The sequence below is a fragment of the Aythya ferina genome (genome assembly GCF_964211825.1).
Source record: "Aythya ferina genome assembly, chromosome: 13".
NCBI classification, from domain to species: domain Eukaryota; kingdom Metazoa; phylum Chordata; class Aves; order Anseriformes; family Anatidae; genus Aythya; species Aythya ferina.
In genome coordinates this window covers 2340383-2362541 of record NC_140311.1, presented here as the reverse complement: position 1 = coordinate 2362541, position 22159 = coordinate 2340383, and the positions used below count along the sequence as shown (strand labels likewise).

General features: G+C 35.7%; 1 protein-coding gene across 2 annotated transcripts in view; it reads left to right on the top strand.

Moving 5' to 3' along the window:
• The window catches only part of RPS6KA6 (ribosomal protein S6 kinase A6), a 42308-nt gene extending 20832 nt beyond the window's left edge, over positions 1 to 21476 (top strand). For both annotated transcript variants that reach the window (XM_084534669.1, XM_084534670.1), the window contains exons 8-22: positions 97 to 134; positions 1709 to 1851; positions 2662 to 2732; positions 3801 to 3889; positions 4331 to 4395; positions 6322 to 6424; positions 7663 to 7787; positions 8090 to 8215; positions 8724 to 8813; positions 9473 to 9631; positions 10059 to 10220; positions 11292 to 11368; positions 13074 to 13191; positions 14917 to 15057; positions 16094 to 21476. In XM_084534669.1, the coding sequence (XP_084390795.1) occupies positions 97 to 134; positions 1709 to 1851; positions 2662 to 2732; positions 3801 to 3889; positions 4331 to 4395; positions 6322 to 6424; positions 7663 to 7787; positions 8090 to 8215; positions 8724 to 8813; positions 9473 to 9631; positions 10059 to 10220; positions 11292 to 11368; positions 13074 to 13191; positions 14917 to 15057; positions 16094 to 16219 (1633 nt within the window). In that variant the 3' untranslated portion in view covers positions 16220 to 21476. The remainder of the gene's footprint in view (positions 1 to 96; positions 135 to 1708; positions 1852 to 2661; positions 2733 to 3800; positions 3890 to 4330; positions 4396 to 6321; positions 6425 to 7662; positions 7788 to 8089; positions 8216 to 8723; positions 8814 to 9472; positions 9632 to 10058; positions 10221 to 11291; positions 11369 to 13073; positions 13192 to 14916; positions 15058 to 16093) is intronic.
• The last annotated feature ends 683 nt before the right edge of the window (positions 21477 to 22159 follow it).

The window sequence follows — 22159 nt, the reverse complement described above, 5'->3', positions numbered from 1 at the left end:
TGGAAGTCGGAGATCAAAATTAACTACTATATTTTAAATGTTATATGCAAACATTCCTGTTTATGTGTATCGGTGAATGTGAATTTTAATTTTCAGCATTTTGCTTGATGAAGCAGGACATATCAAGTTAACAGGTAGGTAATATTTATTAGTACAGCACTTTCTGTGTATATCTCTGTATAAGCTTATAGATACAAACCTAAGACACATATAGTGATAGTTGTAGCGTGAGGCCAGTACTTAGCTGCTTAGAGAACTTCTTTCTGATTCATATAAAAACTGAGCAATATTACTTCCATTTATAATAATTCTTTATGTACCACTAAGTACTTCTGTTGAAGCATTTTTAGATTACGGGAGACTGTATCAGATGATTTCTTTTACCATATCCTGATGCATTTTCCACAGAGGTTATTTTTCGCTTTGGCTGATCTTTGTATTGATCAGGTTCCAGTATTAGCAGTAATATCACTGTAAAATGCGGATCCTAATTACTGTGGTTAAAATAAAAGAAATATAGATGATAATACAAAAACAGCCATTGAATATGATTTACTTTAAATGAACTTCAGTTCCAATGGTAGTGTTTTAATAACTAAAGTTATGAAAATTTCTAAGCTATGTCAAGATTTACTGTGAAATGCCTTTTAGTTGAAGATCAAGAAGTTGTTAGTCTCAGCCAGCAACTTTAAGCGTGGATCTTTTTTTTATAAGGGAAATATAAAAGGAACAGAGGTTCTCTTGGTATAAAAAGCTCGTAGTGCAAAATAAGACCTCTTCTTAATTATTATTGTATTTCAGGATTATCACTCTTAAAGGCAAATGAAATTGCAGGGAAATGGTTTATAGGGAACAACTGAAATATGTCTTCTAAGAAATTACATTTAAGGTGAAACTTATCTATAGATCCAAATATGTAATGAATTTATATTGCTATTAGATCCTGAGTGGGGAAAAAAAATTGTTTAAACTCTTTGAGAGTTGAATGACGTTGGAAATTGTTTATAAAATGCACTGCTTTAAAAACTTCTGAACAGTACACTTAAATCCAATTCAGTCTTTCACTTCCTTCTGAAAGTGGGAAGACTGAGGGTATCGTTGATTAGCAGTCATTTCCCCTCTCATAAAAGGGAATGTTGAAAGTCTTATCAAGGACTTGTTTCAGCAAGGCCATTGAATAGACAAGGAAGGAAAAAAGTGTTCTGGCATTTAAAGACTTCTTTACTGAACTTGTGATTCACATTGCAGAACTATATTGTCTTATATAACAACATTATTTTTAGTCTGACTTTAATTCATCATTCAGTAATAGCAGAGCATACAGACTACGATCTTTGAAACTCATTTAATTGCATGCAGTCTTTTGTATGGATAAAGCAGGTAGCAAGCAGAAAAAGATCTTTTGCTTATCTTAAGGCTCTGAATATGTAACACTTCAAATATTGAAGTGTTAATATTTTGAGTAGTATTATTGATGGCTAATCTGTAGCTTGTAGAATGGCTTTGGTGGCATATAGTAAGTTAAATGTTTGATGCCTCTCTAGATATCTGCAGCTTCTTGTTTCATGAAGCATTAGGATAACAACATAATGTTCCTGAACAGAAGCAAACAAAAGCTGTCAACGCTTTCATTTTGAAATGCCATATACAGTGTTGTTTTTTCCTGAAGTTCTTTACTGGCTATATTCTTGTAATGCTGTTGTTGTAGACTTTGGACTCAGCAAAGAATCAGTAGATCAAGAGAAGAAGGCCTATTCTTTCTGTGGTACTGTAGAATACATGGCACCTGAAGTAGTAAACAGGCGAGGGCACAACCAGAGTGCTGACTGGTGGTCCTTTGGTGTTCTTATGGTACTGTATGCTTCGCTGCTTACCTCGCTTAAAGGTCACGATATGCTGCATATGTCTAAAGTGAATGTGAAATAATGTGTCTAGAATAGGCTTGTCCAGATTTAATTAACAATGCTTGGGTGAGGGGGGCGGGGGGTAGAATTTGATGACCAAAGTGCTACTGAAATAACAAGTAGTTTGAATAAAATTTTACTTTTTACCTGCTTAGGTAAGGAGTACTTACTAGGAACCTGAAAAATCATGCACCTGGTCAGTTTAGTTGTTTTGAATAGTCGTTGTCATAGTGTGAAACTTCAGTTTGTATATTTATTTTCCAAAAAATAATTGACAAAAAAAAAAATGAAGATTTGTTTTAATGGAAAATCAATTGCTTTTGTAAGAGTAAGTTTGAATACTGCTGGAGTGGAGTAGAGTAATGAGTCAGTAATGCTAGCACTTATGCTTTTGCTGTAATGCATTAGAGAATCAAACAAATATACATACTGGCATTAAAAGTAAAATACAGTTTTAGAACTTACTCTTATTGTTCCCTTCATAGTACAGCAAAGCCTAAAATTAAGGCATGGAGGGGATTTTATTACTCTAAAGTAGCTCATGGCTGTGAAATGTTCCTAATCATCATCACAACTGCCACTGTTATAATGTGAACTAACAATTAAAAACAAAATTTTAGATTTGTGAACTTTTTGATAATCTCTCTTAAAAGTCAAGTCAGTTTGCCTAATGTAGCAATAGGAAACAGTACAGTACTTAACACTTCGAGCAACTGGGGGAAAAGTGTTGATTTAGATTAACATTTGTTCTTTTCAGTTTGAAATGCTTACTGGTACACTACCGTTTCAAGGTAAAGATCGCAATGAAACTATGAATATGATACTGAAGTAAGTATTTTTTCTTACTCTTTAGAATATCAGAAAACTTAATTTAAATGTGTTTAACAGCTTGTTTCAAATCCTTGTGCTTGAGAGCATTAAAAATAGAAGAGAAACAAAAAAGCCACCCCATTGCACTGCCTCTGTGCACATGTACAATAAATACAGTTTAGATCCCAGACTATGGAAATTCTGTTAAGTATCTGCAGGAATTGAAATCATAGGGATAAACTTGCATCTTCATTGCAGGTGTATAATAAAGATAACAACATTACAGTGAATTGGAACAGCATTACTTGCCATTCATGTTGTTATATACTCTTGCTACTGTTAGAGCATACCTTATTTTGTAAGCAGTAGTTAATCAGGTGCTGCTTTTATGAACATATATATGGAGACTGCAGTTACGTGCTCACATTTTCATATTACATTACCTCAGTTGCAGCACAAGCTGTCCAACAGGACAAACGGGGTGAACTGGTGACTTCTGAAGCAAGTTGTTAGGCAAACATGCTCTCATCTTTATTTGTGCTTAGTTAACAAAGACTTTCCTTTGGACCACATGCAGAGCCTCGGGCCTTTTGAGGGGGTGATATTTGAGGAAGGGATGAGAGAGAAAGCTTTCTTAACAAATGGCAGTTTGAATTTATAGAGATACTAACTGTTAAACGTTAGCAATCACTTTAGGGGATAATAGCAAGTTGGAAATAATTCTGCATTTGGTGAGTCTCTTTGGGCCTTGCTTCTGGTAGACATTTTGGTGATAACTTACTGGTGACATGAAGATATTTTTGAAATACTTGTGTGTTCCTGAGATAATTGCTTTACTATGTTTTAGCATGACGTTTGTTTTGGGGTCTTGAAGGGAGTGAGTTTTTTGTGTGGTGTGGGTTTTTTATTTGCTTTTGAAAATCACTCACGTAGAATGTGAAACTTTAAAGCTAATGAGTTAAATGTATACACCAGACAAGACTTTAGAATAGGTCCTTAATACACCAAATTATGCGGTGATGCTTATGTACACTTTTTTTAGTAAGCTAAATTTCTTTCTCTTACTCATTTTCTGTTTTCATTTAGGGCAAAACTTGGAATGCCTCAGTTTCTCAGCCCTGAAGCTCAAAGTCTTCTGAGAATGTTGTTTAAAAGGAACCCATCAAATAGATTAGGTGGGTTCACTTCTTTGGATCATTGAAATAAAAGTAGGTGGGCTGAATTTCTTATTTAAAGAAAGCAGTTGCTGGAGACTCTTCAAGCTCCAGCGTTGATGGTTGGTAAGACTTGACTTTTGATACCGTTTCATGTTAGCGTGGGTCGTGACTTTCTGGGTTTGGCTAATGGATGGTTACTTTCTTGAACCAGTTACTATTAGCCGCGAGAACAAAGCTTTGACAGTGTCAGAGTAAAGGAGTATTGACACTGTATTTATGGTCTTCTTTTATTCTTGTATGTCTCATCAGGTAGGCAAATGCGCTCAATCAAATATTTTATATGCCTCATATAACCATGCATATACAAATTAAGGAAAAAAAAAGCAACACGCAGTATTGCAGTTTCGTTCAAAGACTTTGCCCTCAAAATGTTTTAAATTCAGTGTTTTCTTTGTTCAGGAGCTGGTTCAGATGGAGTTGAAGAAATCAAGAGACATCCTTTTTTTTCTACTGTTGACTGGAATGTAAGTAGGAAAGGATCTGAATAAAACTCCTTATTTTTGCCTACCTTGTAGCATATAGGTATTTGCCTCTGAATAGGGTGCAATAAACACTACACTACTGCTGACTTAGATTCTGGCCTCTACTGCAACCTTACTTGGCATCTGGAACTGTATTTATGGTGTAAAAAGTGTCCAATTTATAATTGATTACTCAATTGTTTAATAATTAGAGTTGCAGCATTCTAAAGCTTAAATTGTCAGTTACATCATCTGTAGTTGGAGAGCATGCTGGCACTCCCTGTGTGCAAGAATCATTCTCTCGAGTAGGTGTCCATCCCGTACAAGCATGTCTCATAACTTCCATGCAGGTCACAAAGCCTCGCTGTGACTACAGTTCTCTTTGACTTAACTGTAGTTAGCTGTAGCGCATTCCTCTCTTATCAGTCATATTCCATGAACAGCTGAAGTGTTGACTCTCATGCTTTGAGGTGATCAGAAGTCTGTACAAGTCCATGGCTGCTTTCTTAATTTTTAACAAGCATGTTGATGTGGGGCCTTTTGAGATGTGTTGCCCAGAAACATTTGCAAAAATGAGGTGCTCTATATCAAATATATCTACCCTGCAAACATGCCTTTGCTGTAATGCCTAGAGAAGGATAGACGCAAGGAATGATGTTGCTATGCTGATGTGACTACACGCAATGCTAGTTACTGCTGTTCTTAACTGGTTCTTTAAAGCCTTTTAGCATTATCCTTTTCCTCTACCTCCTGTATTTCCTTCTGAAAAGGTAGCTTTCTAGCTGTGCTTATGCAGCATCTACATAGTCCTGATTAGCAAGCAGACTTTTAAAGTATCAGGAAAATTTCATCTTATGTGAGTACACTTAGTAAGAGAAGGCAGTGGTAATGTGGTTTCAGGTTATCTATTGTTTTTGTTGTTTTTAGGGGGCTGAATACGAAATGAGTACCATCAAAAAAATTCAAAAACTGTGGAATTCTAACTTTTATATTTATTTAGCTATGGTGGTACTAATGAACGCTTCAGTATTTTATTTCATTTTCTTTGGGGATGAAATCAGGTCTCTCTTGCTTGTGTGTTCTTGGTTTGGGGTTTTGTGTGTTTTTTTTTTTGCTTTTTATTACATGTACGAGGTCTGACAGGACAAGAAAAATGCCAAAAAAAAAAAAAAATGTTCTCAACTTCCTGAAATTTGTGTGGGACTTTGACATAATTTGACATGAAATTTTCCATAAAATGAGACTCGTCATTGTAAATGTGACTTATATTGCTGTTTTGATAACAGTTGGCAAAGTGCTTTTCTAAAGCATATCAAGTAAAGGAGAAGAAAATGAGAAGCCTTTGTTCTACTTTTCCTTCCCTCCTTCTGACTTAGTTTAGTAGGTCAGGAAAAACCTGGAGTAGTTTGGGGAACTGGCAGTTCCTTGCCAAGAGGGAAACCTTTGCTTGTGAGAGTTATTTTTATTCTGGGTCCCAGACAGAGGCAAAGACTATATTGCATACCTTCCCTTTGGAGTGGGTATTTCTGGGTGGTAACCACTGTCCAAAATAGCAGTGAACCAGATCTGAGGTGACTGATAGAAGATGCATGGTAGCTGTTCTCTGAATAAGCCCAAGATGAACTGGTGATAAATGGCAGTCTGCTACCCTAGTTTAAAAAGGACAAATCTGGTAGGTGAGGAGATTTCAAAAGAGCAAGAGCTGTGTGTTTGACTTGCTTGGTACCAATTCACTTAGCGTTTGAAATAAATATAACTCTGTTTTTGCATATGTAATTGAGTCTCTCTAATTGCTGTATACTATGCAGTTTTTCAGAAAACTGTTTTTAATACAATGACATTTGAGTTGCTTACCCTCTAGCTTGGCAAAATTACATGATGGAAGCTTCATTCACTCTTAATTAAATGAACTTTGTTCTTCTACTTCAGAAACTGTTCAGAAGAGAAATTCAACCCCCATTTAAACCTGCTTCTGGAAAACCAGAAGATACCTTTTGTTTTGATCCAGAATTCACAGCAAAAACACCAAAAGGTAATTGTGCATCTTTCACTTATTAGCTGGTGAGGCTTATGGCACTATAGGGGTAAAATGTTTTTTTTTAATTTGGTATTTGTGGACTGAAATAGAAGACTGGAACTGGTCAGATTTGAATTTTATATGTAGTGAAAGATAAAATATGTAAACCCAATACCTTCTTAATAAAGTAACTGTAGCATTTATTATTAATGTACAACCAACTTTGTTCTTTTCTTTTAATTATGGTTTCCCTGGATGTAATGACAAGGAAGGTAGAGGGCAAGTCCTGTTCTGCTATAAGGAGAATACCTGTTAATTTTGTCTTAAATCTATCCAGGCTTCCCTTTTCTTTTATTGTCAATACCTAATGGAGTTTGTTTGAATGTGAGTCTCAAATATTTGAGTTCTCTTATGTGTATCAAGTAACTCCTGAGAAGTTCAGGACAACACACTCACTGCACTGAGGACCTATACTATTAAATTATTTTCAAAGACATCTCAACTAGTTTCAAGAAGCCTTTAAAATTAACTTTTAACATGTCTCTTAGAAATTTTCCTAGTGCAATAATCTAAGTAACTGAACTTTGGAAGAAAGACAGTAAGTGCTGTTTTTCATTGATTAGTGTATTCACTTCAGATTTTCTTATGTGATTTTTTTTTCTCTACTATTGCATCCAACTTTTAAAACCACTTGTCATATTTGTTTGGAGAGTGTCTGTGGTTTTGATAGACTATACAGAATTATCAAGCTGTGCTTATTTTGAAATTTCAAACAGTGAATTCAAAAGTGCACATAATAGAATCTGAGGTAAATTTGGCTTAATGTTTTTTGGTTTTCTGATTTTTTTTTTTTTTTTTTTACTAATTGAATATTTTTGTATTGCTTCATTTCTGCCTTATCTGCATATATACTGCTGAGGTAGCAAAATGTATGGGCACTCTTAGGCAGTCCTTGAACATAAGGTTATGATATTTATTTTGCATAAATAGTGTTGTGCTTCAGTAAATTTCTTTCTAAAAACATGTATTCGTACACTGATTTCTGCAGTTTTAGGTGAAACATAGAAGTACTACTTATGTTGTGTGTCGCTGAAATACTGTAAGACAGATCACTGGATAGAAGTCTTAATTCAATGTCTAGTGCTACTTTTGTCTCTTCCCTCAAAATGTTTCTTCTAACATACCTCTACTGAATGTTCAAAAAATAGCTTTGCTAAGCTTTAGTCATGCTAATGAAGTGTGTGTTCAACTAGATTCTCCAGGAGTCCCACCTAGTGCCAATGCACATCAGCTCTTCAAAGGATTTAGTTTTGTTGCAACTACTACTGTAGAAGATCATAAAATATCACCACTCACCAATATACTGCCAATAGTACAGGTAAAAGTTATGTATTCAGTAAACCATTTTTCAAACGCCAAAGATTAACCAGTATGTAGAGTTTGCAGTTTGTTCTTTTTTTTTTTTTTTTGTGGAGGCTATTATAAAATACACATTATTAAAATCAATCCACGGGGTATTTAACTCCAGAACTGGGGGTGCAGGGAACCAGGATGCTGCCTTTCTGGAGAGAGGATTCAAAAGAGATCACGGGCAAGCAGGAAAAAATCTTTTGCTGCTGGAAATAGTGCATAGGTTCTCGTTGTTTTAGATGACAGCTTGTATGTGTTTGTTTTTTAAAGCAACTTCATGGAAACAGTGTGCAGTTTACTGATGTATATGAACTGAAGGAAGATATTGGTGTTGGTTCCTACTCTGTTTGCAAGCGGTGTATACACATAGCTACAAATATGGAGTTTGCTGTAAAGGTACTTTTAATAAATTTATTTTTGACTTATTGCATAGCAGACGTTTAAATGCTTGAATTCTACAGTTACTGTAGCTGTTCATATGCAGTGAGAAATGAAAACAGTGTTTTCTTTTTTCACTGAAATTGCATATTGGCTTCTGTAGTTATTGTTTCTGTGGGTAAACTTGTGGCATTGAAGAACTAATTTTCAAAACTACAGTTTTGAAGCCTGAAAATACTGTATGATGATGAACACACCTGAAGTAAAATAAATGAGAGAGCCCAGTAGGTTGGGACTGGCCTGCAGGGAAGTGGTGCTTCAGGCTGTTGAGTGAATTCCATTGTCCACTGGAGCAGGTTAGGCTGCGTTAATGATAGATTTAACCCGTAGCAAGGATAGAACAAGAACTGAGTAAACAGGGATGTGAAGCTGGAAGATGAATTAGTCACAATTAATAAGAAGTAATGAACTCTTGACATTTTTGAAACTGTTGCAAAATTTGTTTTCATGTTACTGTATTTTGCAGATCATTGATAAAAGTAAGAGGGATCCCTCAGAAGAAATTGAGATTCTCATGCGTTATGGACAGCATCCAAATATTATTACTTTAAAGGATGTATGTACCTCTCTCTGCTACCTCTTATTACACACTAGTCAATACATGTTTATATATAAATATAGATGTAGGGAGTTTATTGGGATTTACATTTCCTTTGCATGTCAAAATATATCGACAGCAGTATATATAGTAAAGTATAGAGTATTAAGTGTCCTGGTACTAATATTTTATAAAGATTGCTTAATGAACTTGAAGTGAGAAATGATGTACATGTTAAATTAGAAGAAATACGACTTTTTCAAATAATCAGTTAATGTGTTGGTGATCTGAATCTGAAAAAGCAGTTGCATGTGTCATGTACATGCAAAGTATCAGCAGCTTAAAATCCTCTGGAGGGGAAGAGGAATAAGGGAGTGATAGAGCTAGTCTCCTCTTATAAACAAAAGTTCCTAGACTGAAGAAATGTCATTCTGAGTCATGATTTAATAATCTATTATTTCACAGAATGACACAAGCTTTCTTTAGGCTTCATGCTTTAAGGCTCTTGAATTGCAGAATTAAATTTGACAGCCCCTGCTGTTTGCACTTTATGTTCATATACGTGAATGGGTGAACAATCTAGTCTGTAATTTTCAGATTTTTCAGGTTCTGTAATTATGGATGATCTGGATGAATATGTATGTCTGTATATATGTGTGCTTGTTAAACTTCTTCAGGTGTATGATGATGGTAGATTCATATACCTTGTCACTGAGCTGATGAAAGGAGGAGAGCTGCTCGATCGAATTCTCAGACAGAAGTTCTTCTCGGAACGAGAGGCTAGTGCTGTCTTGTACACTATAACTAAGACTGTGGATTACCTGCACTGCCAAGGAGTGAGTGATTTGTTTTATTCACAGCTCTTAGAGTTAACAAATGCTATTGTTTACATGCTTTGAGTGGCTTTTTTTTTTTTTAACATCAGAAGAGAAGATTTGAGTATTTTTCATAAAAGACGATATAAGTGACCCATGTAATTATTCTGAAAGCCCTTCTAACTTCACTTTTACTTATGAAATGGTAGATACTTGTTCTATGCTTGTTTGTGAGCTTGTTATGTTAGTTACAGTTGCATTATGAGCCAGTATGCTTTTTTATGTGGTTACTGAAATACATTTTTTGTTACTTGAAAGTTAGATAAGTGCATGGAAGTGTTAGTCTCTGGCTTACTATACCTATTGTTTGTTAAGAATTGTACAAACATACATACATGCAAATTTTACATCTTCGAAATAATAGATCTTAAAATGTCCTTTTTTAAAGGTAGTGCATCGAGACCTTAAACCTAGTAATATTTTATATACGGATGATTCAAATAATGCTGATTCTATCAGGATTTGTGATTTTGGATTTGCGAAACAACTTCGAGGAGAAAATGGACTACTTCTGACTCCGTGCTACACTGCAAATTTCGTGGCACCAGAGGTATCTTAAGCTGCCATGCATTTTGTCTACACTGGTTTTGATGTATCAAATACTTAATCCTTTCAGTAGTTTTAAAAACAAAACAAAAACCTACCCTGCTAGTTTTCCTTAGATGTGTCTGTAAATACGAGTGTATGTGTGTTTACTTTAAGTCTTTTGTCGGCTGAATATGAGCCAGCAGTGTGCTCAGGTGGCCAAGAAGGCCAACGGCATCCTGGCTTGTATTAGGAACAGCGTGACCAGCAGGGCTAGGGAGGTGATCGTCCCCCTGTACTCAGCTCTGGTGAGGCCGCACCTCGAGTACTGTGTTCAGTTTTGGGCCCCTCGCTACAAGAAGGACATCGAGGTGCTTGAGCGGGTGCAGAGAAGGGCGACGAAGCTGGTGAGGGGCCTGGAGAACAAGTCCTACGAGGAGCGGCTGAGGGAGCTGGGCTTGTTCAGCCTGGAGAAGAGGAGGCTCAGGGGCGACCTTATCGCTCTTTTTAGGTACCTCAAGGGAGGCTGTAGCGAGGTGGGGGTTGGCCTGTTCTCCCACGTGCCTGGTGACAGGACGAGGGGGAATGGGTTTAAGTTGAGCCAGGGGAGTTTTAGGCTAGATGTTAGGAAGAACTTCTTCACTGAAAGGGTTGTGAGGCACTGGAACAGGCTGCCCAGGGAAGTGGTGGAGTCACCATCCTTGGAAGTCTTCAAAAGACGTTTAGATGTAGAGCTTAGGGATATGGTTTAGTGGAGGGTTAGCGTTAGGTTGGAGGTTGGACTCGATGACCTTGAGGTCTCTTCCGACCTAGAAAATTCTGTGATACTTCTGTGATACTTTTTAAAAATAGTAGAGGCTACCCTCAAAAATAAGATGGTTGCATGTTGAGGATCTTTCTGGGAACGTATTTTCCCAAAGAAATATTTTCAATAGTTACTGTAACCTGTATATTGAACAAGAAATGAAGCCTCTGAAACTATATTGGGACTGACTTATCCTTCCTCATCCTGTGTGTGTAGTGTTTTGGGGTTGGGGGGTGGCTTTTTTCTTTTTTTTATATATATGAAAAGTCTCTAACTTTTTTTTTTTTAAAGGTTCTCATGCGACAAGGTTATGATGCTGCTTGTGACATATGGAGCTTGGGTGTTCTTCTTTACACAATGTTGGCAGGGTGAGAAATATTAGCTTATTTTGTTTACCTAAAGTTACAGCATGCTGCACAAATCCATGCTTTTATTAAAATTGTAAGATATTACCTCACTGGTTTGAATGCAGAATAACAAAGACTCTGAAGAGGAACAGGAAGCTGTGAGTTTATAAATTTGAACATAAACAAGGCTTATCTTGCAGGTAGTTTCGGGTCTTCTCTCTCTTCCCTAGTACACGACTAGAGGATGCTAAAGACTCTCCCTAGCTTAGGGGAAAGCTCTTAATCCTTAAAACCATGTGTTGGTTTTCTTTTTTTTCTTCTGCCCCTTGTTCTCCCCCCCACCCTTGCAGTCCATCCTCTTGTATCTCTTTCCGCAGCCTTGATTCATGGCCCTTTTACAGAATGAGCTGGCTTGTAATCTCTCCAGTTTTCTAAACTTCTAAACTTTCATCTAAGCTTTCATTAAGGACTAGAAAGTACTTCAAAAATTAATAGCGTTTATCAATTTCTGTACTGACAGGTTAAGTATTTTTTCCATTTTTATCTATAAATATTGTCTTTTGGAAACCTTGATCATACAGTACTTCTCCCTGTAAAATAACTATCGCCACTACAGTTTTGTCATCAAAACTCAGTTTTCTGTATTATTTATATGCAGTTATGCAGATCTTGGGCATTACACTGCCTGCGTGTGTAAGAAACATTTTCTGAACAAAAGACACAGCAGGTAACAAGTAAGGGAGAAGAATGGTCCAACTTGGTTTTCTAGCTTTCCATTTTGTTCCCCTTAAGCTCATCATCTGAAGTACTACAACTAAACTGGTTGGGATACTTCCTAAACCTTTGATGTTGATTGACTTCTATGTAAAGCTTTCAAAGTACTAAGATACAACACATTAACGTGTAGTACTGATTTGATGTCTGATGGGTGTTATGAGTTAATTAATTTGATTGAGATTTTAATTTTTTTAAAATTAAAACTAACTTGGTACTGGTCTATGACCATGGGAGATGCCAAAACATTGTACTACTTCTGATCCTGTTAAAAGGTGTACTTTTGAATGTCTAAGTGAATGACTGAAAAGTCATTAAGATAGGGGTTTCAGACTTGCCAGGTGAGTTATTTTGTTCTTCACAGTCGGATTTGTAAGGAAAATAATCTGAATTTACAGGAAAGCCAGTAAACTATTAAAAGCCTCCCAAACCAATAATCTTGTGGTTTAAGCCTCCCAAACTCACTTAAAAATAAATAATAACAAATCTTGATTGATTTGTCTTGCAGCTTTTCCCACAAATTGTAGATGTATTCACATATTGCTCATTCTTTGTGAAAATGTATGTACATACCCCAAACTCTATATTACTCCAGCTTCATTAGACCGTTCTGTTGGGGTACTGTTCTAGGTTTGGATTACCTAATTGCTCTGGCTGTCTAACATAATTTTTGTTTATGAATCATTTTCACTTGATTTGAAAGTCTGCGCTAGTTAGAATGTATTATTAAGATACTTACTTAAAACATCTTGTTAATCTGTATTACTATTTATTCTATTTGAGTAACAATTGAGTAACAATTATGGGGAAAAAGAAAATAATAGTTTCAAAGATGAAATGCTAATTAATGTATGCTTTATTTGATAGTATAGAGTGTGTTACTGTCAGTACTTGTCAGAATGATTTATGAGGTTTTAACAACTTCTTTAACATTTTTTTTCCCTTTCAATAGTTACACTCCATTTGCAAATGGTCCTAATGATACTCCTGAGGAGATCCTGGTACGAATAGGCAGTGGAAAATTCTCCTTAAGTGGAGGCAACTGGGACACTGTTTCAGATGCAGCAAAGGTATAAATGTGTGTTGTGTTTTTTCCTGGTATTTTGTAGAATTCGAACAAACATCTCTTCAGTGCCATGAAACAGACTGATCTAACACACAAGTTTGCTAGTCTTGTCTGCAGTTTATTGCAATAAAGGTCACCAACATCCTGCTCAAAACAGGGTCAGCACATGATCAGAATAGGCAGCTCAGGGGTTTATTCAGTCTGATTTTAAAAACCTCCAAGGGTGAAGACTATACAACCTGCCCAGGCAGCCTTCTCTTGACTACCTTAATGAGGAAGAAGCTTCTTCTGATTTAAAGCTGTAACACCTCTTGTTTTATTTTGTCCTCTGTCTCCATTTCTTTGGCTGTGCTGGCTGAAAGAATGCAATCATCTCCCTCAGTTTACTTTCTTCTTAATCTGTACTTCTTGTTCAGTTCTCATTGCAAACATGACAGGTGTGCTCTGTTGCTTCACCCAGGTCATTGATACCCATTTTAGGTAGGATGGGTTCCTGTATAAGCTTTCCTAATCATTTAATTCATTGTTTATATTGGACCAAAACCAGATGAATGTGGTATTACTTAAGTGGAAGGATGTCTTTTTACAGTTACATTAGTTATAGTAGCTGACTAGTTTTTGTATTATTTTTTTTTTCCTGTAGTATAGGCTCACTCTTTTGACTTGTTTGACACTGAAGTTGTCAGGTCTTTGTATTTTTGTTACTACTTTCAGCAATTAAACTAATGATTTGATATATATCTTGATATTTTTGCAAATAGTCTGTCAGCTTGATTATGCTCCTTTGTTTAAAGATGCTGTCATGCACCACATATCAATTGCTGTATGCGTTCTCAGGGTTTCGTGTTGGCCTACTCTGTAGGTATCTTAGTCACTATTTTTACCTTTCATAAATCTTGGTGTTAGTATTAATTTTTTTTTTACCTAATCCTTTGGGACTGTGTTATTTGTTCATCCCAATAGGAGTAATTCAGAATACTTGTTGGCTGATTCTGTCTTAGCACAAGTAATTCAATTCTGCATAGTCAAGAACATTTAACATTTTGTACCTAAAACAAAGGGAACATTCTGTCAGCTTGTTCATATTTTGTTTTCTTTCAAGCTATTCCTGTCTTTCTGTGTACTTCCCATCCAGCTCATCTTTTGACCAGCACTACAATTCCTAGCTTGTTACTAATGCTTCTAAACAGCCAAAAACAAATGTTCATTCTTGTTTGGTTTTACTCTTTATATATCTTGAAGGAAAAAATCTTTGGTAGTATATAACGAATGTGTGTGTATATATATATACACACACATATACGTATCCACACACATATACGTATATGAATTCAACTGTAATATGCTGCAGACTCCAAGTGCCTAGTAGGAACGAGGAAAGGTATTTGCCAATAATATTCTTCCATAAGCACTTTCTGTTAGATTTTAATACTATTTTTGGTCTTCTAGACATGTTATAAACAAAATGAAATATGAAACATGGAAGCAACAGTAAGTTTCTTTACAATAAAGGCCTGTTCTGTTAAACTGATTATAGTACACCACATTGTTTTCAGACTTCTGCAGTGTCAAGGCACAAAATGATCCAATTTATCTGCTGCTTTGTGTGTTTGCCTTGTTTATCCCTGCCATATAAGATCCTTTTTAAAAAACTGCCATAATTAATGCCTTATAGTCTGTATTAAGATTATTTTAACTGAATGGTATGTGTTTGTTGTTTTTTATCTAGGACTTGTTATCACATATGCTTCATGTAGATCCGCATCAGAGGTATACAGCAGAGCAAGTATTAAAACATTCATGGATAGCGTGTAGGGACCAGTTGCCTCATTATCAACTAAACAGGCAAGATGCACCACATCTAGTAAAGGTAAACCTGAATATTGCTTGAGCTGATGGATGTGCAATGGTTTGGGTCACCTCTGGAGCTACAGGCATACTAATTTTTGTGCTTAGCTTTCTTTTCTCTTTGCTAGTATGTACATCCTCACTTAAGTTATATAAGCAGACAAATAATCAGTTAACTTTTTTTTTTCGACTTCTCTTTTTGTTCCTTTTGTGCTTTCAAAGCTTAAGGTAGCTTTGGCCATACACGAACCAGCTCAGACAGTTATCTGAGACTTCCACAGGTGCCCTAGCATGCTTATTCAAGAAATTCAGGCATTAAAACAGGCTCCCCAGGGAAGTGGTTTTGGCGAGCTCAAGAAGCATGTGCACAGCACTCAGATATGTTTTGATTTTTTTTTTGTGTGTGTGTGGAGCCATGAGTTGGACTCGATGATCCTTGTGGGTACCTTCTGACTCAGGATAGTCTATTAGTCTATGATTCTATGAAACCTTTGGAGATTTGTTTCTAACTCTATTACAGTCTCCTGACAACAACAACAAATTAGCAATCTAGCTACAATTTTTGTACTTTATCTGTTTGTTTTTTATCTATGATTCTGACCTGTGATACACAAGCAAATTCTAATATATGCAAACAGCTTTTAAGACTTCATCAATTTTGTAGAATTAAAAAGCAAAGACCTGTGAAAGCTATTCTTAATTATGTTGTGTTCATAAGTCGGGACCTGAATAGCCACTTAAGTGGCTGTATTTGATAAATTGATTCTAATATTGCTTGGAAGATCCTGATTCTGACCCACATTAAGAGGTTACTGCTACATCTAAGGTATGTAGAAGAACTACACGGGAAAGAAAAAGATGTCATACACCCATGCTTAGAAACCTGAAGGATTCAGTAATAAATCTTCTTTTTCTTTCGAAACAAACTTCATAAAATGTGACCTACTGTAAGCCCAATTTTTATAGAATTCTGTAAGAATTTAATATTGAGTTGTTTTATTTTATTTATTTTTTTTTTTAAAGACTTACAATCTTTTATATGATTCATTGTTCTCTAGGGAGCCATGGCTGCTACATATTCTGCACTGAATCACAAGACATTTCAGCCAGTGTTAGAGCCTGTTGCAGCCTCGAGTTTAGCTCAACGACGGAGCATGAAAAAGCTAACATCTACAGACTTATAGATCCACTGGGACACCTTAGCAAACAGAAGCAAGGGGAAAATCCAATAAGTGGCTCTACTTTGCCTGACCTGTGATCAAAAGGCATCTATGGTTTCCTGCTACACTACTTGAATTCTGTAAAAGTCCTTTTTTAAAAAAGAAAAAAAAAAATCCACAGGTTCATACTGTGTTGTTTTACAGGCTGTATCTGTTAAATTAATTTAACATCAGGTACACACCATAATGAATTTCTCTACACTGTCCTTTAAGAGATCTGTTGCAAATATTATTTCGCATTCTGTATAGTTTTGCTGGGTTCATTTTAAAATGGTTTAGGGGACCGTTGTCAATGACCAAGTTGTACATAAAAAAGTGTCAGTGTAAGGTTTTTTTAATTTCTTCACATATTTAAATCCTGTTGTGAAGGACAAATTCTTAATTTTGTAATTGGACACTTAACTGATTCAACTTAATTCACTTTTTCATTACTTTTATGAAAAACTGACTAATGTATTGTGCCAATATTAAATGCATTAATGCTAATTTGGCAGGTCTGTGTTTGCATGGTGCCAGTAACTGATAATTTTATGTGGAAAATATAAACAAAAGCAATGTGTAAGGTCCTGCACTTTACCTGTAAAATCAACTTGATCACTTGTGACCTGAAAGAAATGCTGGTTAACTAATGGCCTCTTACAGGAAAATGAACACTTCAAATTATTACCATGAATGGTACTGTGTCCTGCACTGAGCTGGAGAAAATACGTATGTGTATAAACAGTCAAAATTAAGGATTGAAATAACATTGTTATTTTAAGACAACATCATGCAATCCAGTTTTGTTTAAAAAAAAAATAATTACATTGTCTATCCATTTGTACAGTGGCTGTATTACTGTTTCCTTGGCAGATGTTTCCACTGAATACATGTATATCCAATATTAAGTATGTTTGGTGTATGAGACAAACTGACACTTTGTTATAACAAACTTGGCATGTGGATTTTAATTTTATTTATTTGATTTTTATAGAACATTGCTTTTATCTGAATCTCTAGCCGCATGTACAAATACTACAGAACATAAATGCAAAATTCTATTTGCCTAACTGTAGGGGTAGCTTGGGAAAATAAATAAGCCTTGCAGTGTGCCCAGATAAGGGAATTTTGACCAAGAAATTTCATAGTTAAGGGCAAGTTACTGACAATATCCCGTTGCCGGCACTCACTTGTTCTCTCTGTCTTGGTGTTAGGACTTCAGCTCTTTCTACGTGCTGTGATAGACAGGAAACAAATCTCAGGGCCAGAATCACCTTTGAGTTTTCTGACTCAAAACCAGTGCTGACTTGCATCTGCTCATAGACTGGGAACTAATACATTCAGAGATAATAAGCTTAAAGTAAAATATTTTCACAAGTTGTAGGCATTACTGTACAATTGTATTGACATAGTAGGATGGTACGCATTTTAAACATTAGGTAAGTATATTAGTGACCAACAGTTAGACTGTGAACAGTTGGGGAATGCAAGTGACCAAAAATTGTAGTTGACTGATTTGCTGTCATTGAATTTCCTGTTCCTGATAGCTTTGGCAAATTACAAGACATCTACGATGGCAGAACTCTGCATTTTGAGACAGGAAGAAAAGGAAGAAAAAACTTTCCGAAGAATTCTGGCCTAACTGCCAAGAATGGCAATAGTAACTCAGATCTTAAAATGCAGAGGGTGCTGGCTGGTTTTTGCTTATACCTGTGAAGTACTTGGTGTCACTGAAAGTACTGTTAGATGAGCTGCTTTCTTCTGTTGTGGTGGGGGAAGATGGAAATTATCTGGCCAAATAGTTAGGTATGAATATATGTAGATTTGAGGCTCAATGAATATAGCAAACATAGGTGTGCTATTTGTATCATGCAGAACATACCCCATACTAAATTTCTTGAGTGTTTGGTAGATGTTGGAAGCATACTGGGGCAATTTGTGCCTGATTTTGAGGTGCCTGTTTGAAATGCTTGAAAGCTATCAAAGAACACGACTGCTTCCTGGAAAGCTTATTGTTTAGTACCAAATCTGCGTCTTATGCAGTTGGTTCATCCTTTTTATTATCAGAGACCTTGGCCCAGAAGTATGTATGTAAACCTCTCATTTACAGTCTGTAATTTTGTTCGTCAATGTATAAATAACTACCAGAAGAATTTGAATTCACTGAGTAGAGAGGGGTAGAATAGATGTGGTAAAAATAAGCTACCTTGACCAAGGTCAAGGTGTAACGTGGGTTGTAATGCACTAGGAAAAACTGCGTTGGTAGAGGGTAATGCAAGGAATGGAACAGAACTAAAATGTCAAATTTGAATTGTCTTCAGCTTTCCCATAAGGTAGCAGCTGGTCTTTAATGGCTTTATTCATGAATCATTTAACAGTGTTTATATTGGTATTTTCTTTTAGCTTGCTTAGAAGCACCACATTATAAGCACCTTAAAAGCATTTTGCACAAATACAGTTGTAAGCAGCTGAAGATACTCAAGTTCTTGTCAAAAGAAAGGTGGTAAGAAGAAATATGCGCAAACAAGATGGATATTCTGATTCTTAGCAAAGAATTTTAAACATCTATAAGTCTATCCCTGGTGTGTTTTTATATCATTGCTAGCCTTTAGTGCAAATGGTACTCCTGGGGCAAAGGCAAGGTTTCAGTGACTGCAACATTAACAAGTTGTCTTATCACAAGAAAAACATATGGACAAACATCTTTCTGATATCTGACAAGACCAGTGTATTCTGGTATGCCGATTTTTAATCCTTAAATCACTTGAGGGAAAGAACTTAACTTGCTATGAATATTTCAGCATATCTGTTTTGAAACATTTTGGATATTCAGGGATACAAAAGAGTTCTTACACATTTACTTCTAATATGGTATTTAATGATTATCTTTGATACTTCTGTTGTAACCTCATTTTTTTTCAAGCTCAGATTTTGTTCAATCAATTATTAATACTCATGAACAGATGATGCATTATCAGTTCAGTGTTTGAAATGGAAGAACACTTGAACATGCTCTTGGTTGGAGTGAAAGGTTAGCGTAATGTTTCATTTTCATATCCTCTCTGCACAGTTCAAGACTAGTTATGATCATACTATAATACAAACATTTTCTTCTTCACTGCTCAGATATTTTGGGTGTGATCTCTGTTACTGCCAGCAAAATGACATCTACTCTTATTTTGATAATGGCAGTTATAAGTGAGTGCTAGCTCTCACTAGCAGTCTGATATGGTTCTCACTGAAAGGATTAGATACCTACAGACCTGAACTGTAGCTGGAGCCCATACTTGACATATCTGCTTCTTTTTCATTAGCTGGGTATTGCAATTACTATCTTCAGTTTTTCTTTCGCTGAAAACCAGAGAACTCTATTGTATTCCTGTATTTTATTCAAAAGCTACACAGTGGCATCAACATCTGCCAGTGGTGCATAATGAAGAGTGCCCATACCAGCAAACATTAGCGTGGGTAGATTCATTTAAGCTGCTGTTCTGTGGCTTGTCTAAATGCTGTTGTTGTGTATTTTTCCCATTATGCTTGAAACTAGTAAATTCTTCTTGACCCTGTAAAGAGCCTAAGGTGTAGGTGGTCTAAGCATACTTCTAGTTGAGGCCCATGTTCCATGGTTTTAAATGTTCTGCTAGCATTCAGAGAAGGCATCCAAATCCTTACCCAAGTCAGTCATACTGAGCTTGAATTGTCTTCCGTGTTTTAATTCATTTTCCAAAGCTAATCTTAATATATGTATTGAAGAAATTAATATGTCCAGTAGTTAAAATTACATCTAGCAAAGCAACAATTGGAAGTTACTTGCAGTATACACTGGTCATTTGCAGTGACAGATGGCTGCATCTAGTGTTCTCTCTGCTGTCAAATGTTGCAATTAAAAAGTTAGGAGAGCTTATAAGGATTGAGTTAAATGAATTACATAGTAATATAGTAATTATCCTGATTCATATAAATGAAATAAGGCTCATGCATCAATGCAATTATGGGGTTTTATGTACTTCTGTAGCACTTAAGTTTTTAAATCCTACCAGAGTTGAAACTTTCCTAATGTTTGTGGGAGGGAAGGGAGGAGCAGATTTCAGAAGGCTTCCTAAGCCATGATAATAGGGTCCTTATGTAATGCTATCACAGCTCTACAGGTTTTTTTCAAGCTGCTCATTGAAAGTTCACTTTTTTTTTTTTTTTTCTTGAGTATGTATTGGTATACCTATTGGTAACATGCATACCCTGTTATACACCATGTACCATCCTTCTGCATTAACTTCTCTTTAGTTAAGTACCCTCTGAATAAATTTTGTCCCTACTTCAGTGTATTTTCTTAAACGTTTACTCCCCCAAATTATTTTGTGGATAAGCTTGTATTTTCACTTGAATAGAACAATACAAATCCAAAGCAAAACAAAAACCAACACCCTAGTGTATAGGTATAAAGTTGATTTGAGTATTACGGTATCTTATGTAAATAGAAGTTGCTCACCTGCCCCCTTGCTCCTCCCCGTTAATCGGTGACAGGCTTTCTTGAGATTTTCTTATATAAAGAAAGCAATTTTACTTTGAAAGCTTTAAATGATAAATGATCTTTGATTATGTCTCTTAATAATTAAGATTTGGGAGATAGCCTATTACCAATAATGAGTTTGAATAACATTGGATCTGGGTTTGTGGGGTTGTTGTTTTTGCGTGTATATGCGTGAGGACTGAAAACATGCTCAAGGCGGATCTCCTTTGCAGGACAAAGTGTTCCTATTTTGTATGTTTTGCATTAGGCTTATGAGCAGCATTTGCTAAGTAATTGCAGTGTCATAATATCCCAAGCACTTTGGCATCTTGCACTGATACTCTGATTAGAGCTAAAACTATTCTGGCACGTGACTGGCTATAAATCTCAATATACAAAAGGGCATTAATTGAAAACAGCGTGCAATGAATCACATGCTCTCTGAGGTACTTCAAAGATGAAACTATACAAAAGGTCCCCGTTATCAGATATTGTAACTGTCATTTCTTTCTCTAAGCATATTGTGGATTTTGTATCATATTGTATTTATTTCATTTAATTTTAAAAAATGTTTTCTTTAAAGCTCTGTATATATTGACATTAAAGTTTGCATTGTACTACGTTCTCTTCTCCTTGTAAGGCTGAATCTAGTAGTGCATTGTATGGTATGTTGTCTTTCTTTGCACTGTGCTGCTAAAAGATACTATTGCCTTGAATACGACATGCCAAAGACAACCTCAAAATTGTATTTATTTTTGTTAAACTTTGTGAATAATGATAAAGGTACAGTTTTAAATAGCTGGCAGTTCCTTGAGTACTAGAATAAAAAGGTTGCAAATTCATAATATTTTATAATTGACAAAAATAGGTCATTTATGATTTGGAAGTTCAACTCTTTTTTTAAAAAAAAAAAAAATTGATATAAAGATCAATGAGCAAACATTCCTAAATTAAATGTACTGTGAATTGCATTATTTGGTAAGCCTTGCCAAAAACAACACATACATCAAGAGCTGTTTATAAATTTATATTCACAGTAAAGTGTTTCATGCCCCACTTTCAATAAACCATACATTCACTGATAGGATTGATGTATTACTTTAGGGCGGGATAATCTACCTTCTGTACATTTTTCAGGTATTCAGCTTTGACTTCATGTATACAAGAAGAAATAATTTTTCTGCAAAGGTCTGGTCCTTTGAAATAAAGGCACTTACATTGCAAATGAGAGTAATGGCATTAACAGCAGTGACCTGCACAAATGGTTAACTATCTGCATCAGTGTTTGCCATGTGAGGTCATAAAAAGTTGTAGTGAAAAGCTCTTTCTACTACAGTGGTTTGGTTTTGAAATTAAGATATATTGCTTCAGCTGATAGAAATCTTTTGTCCTATATCTGAGCTATTACTACAAAGCCA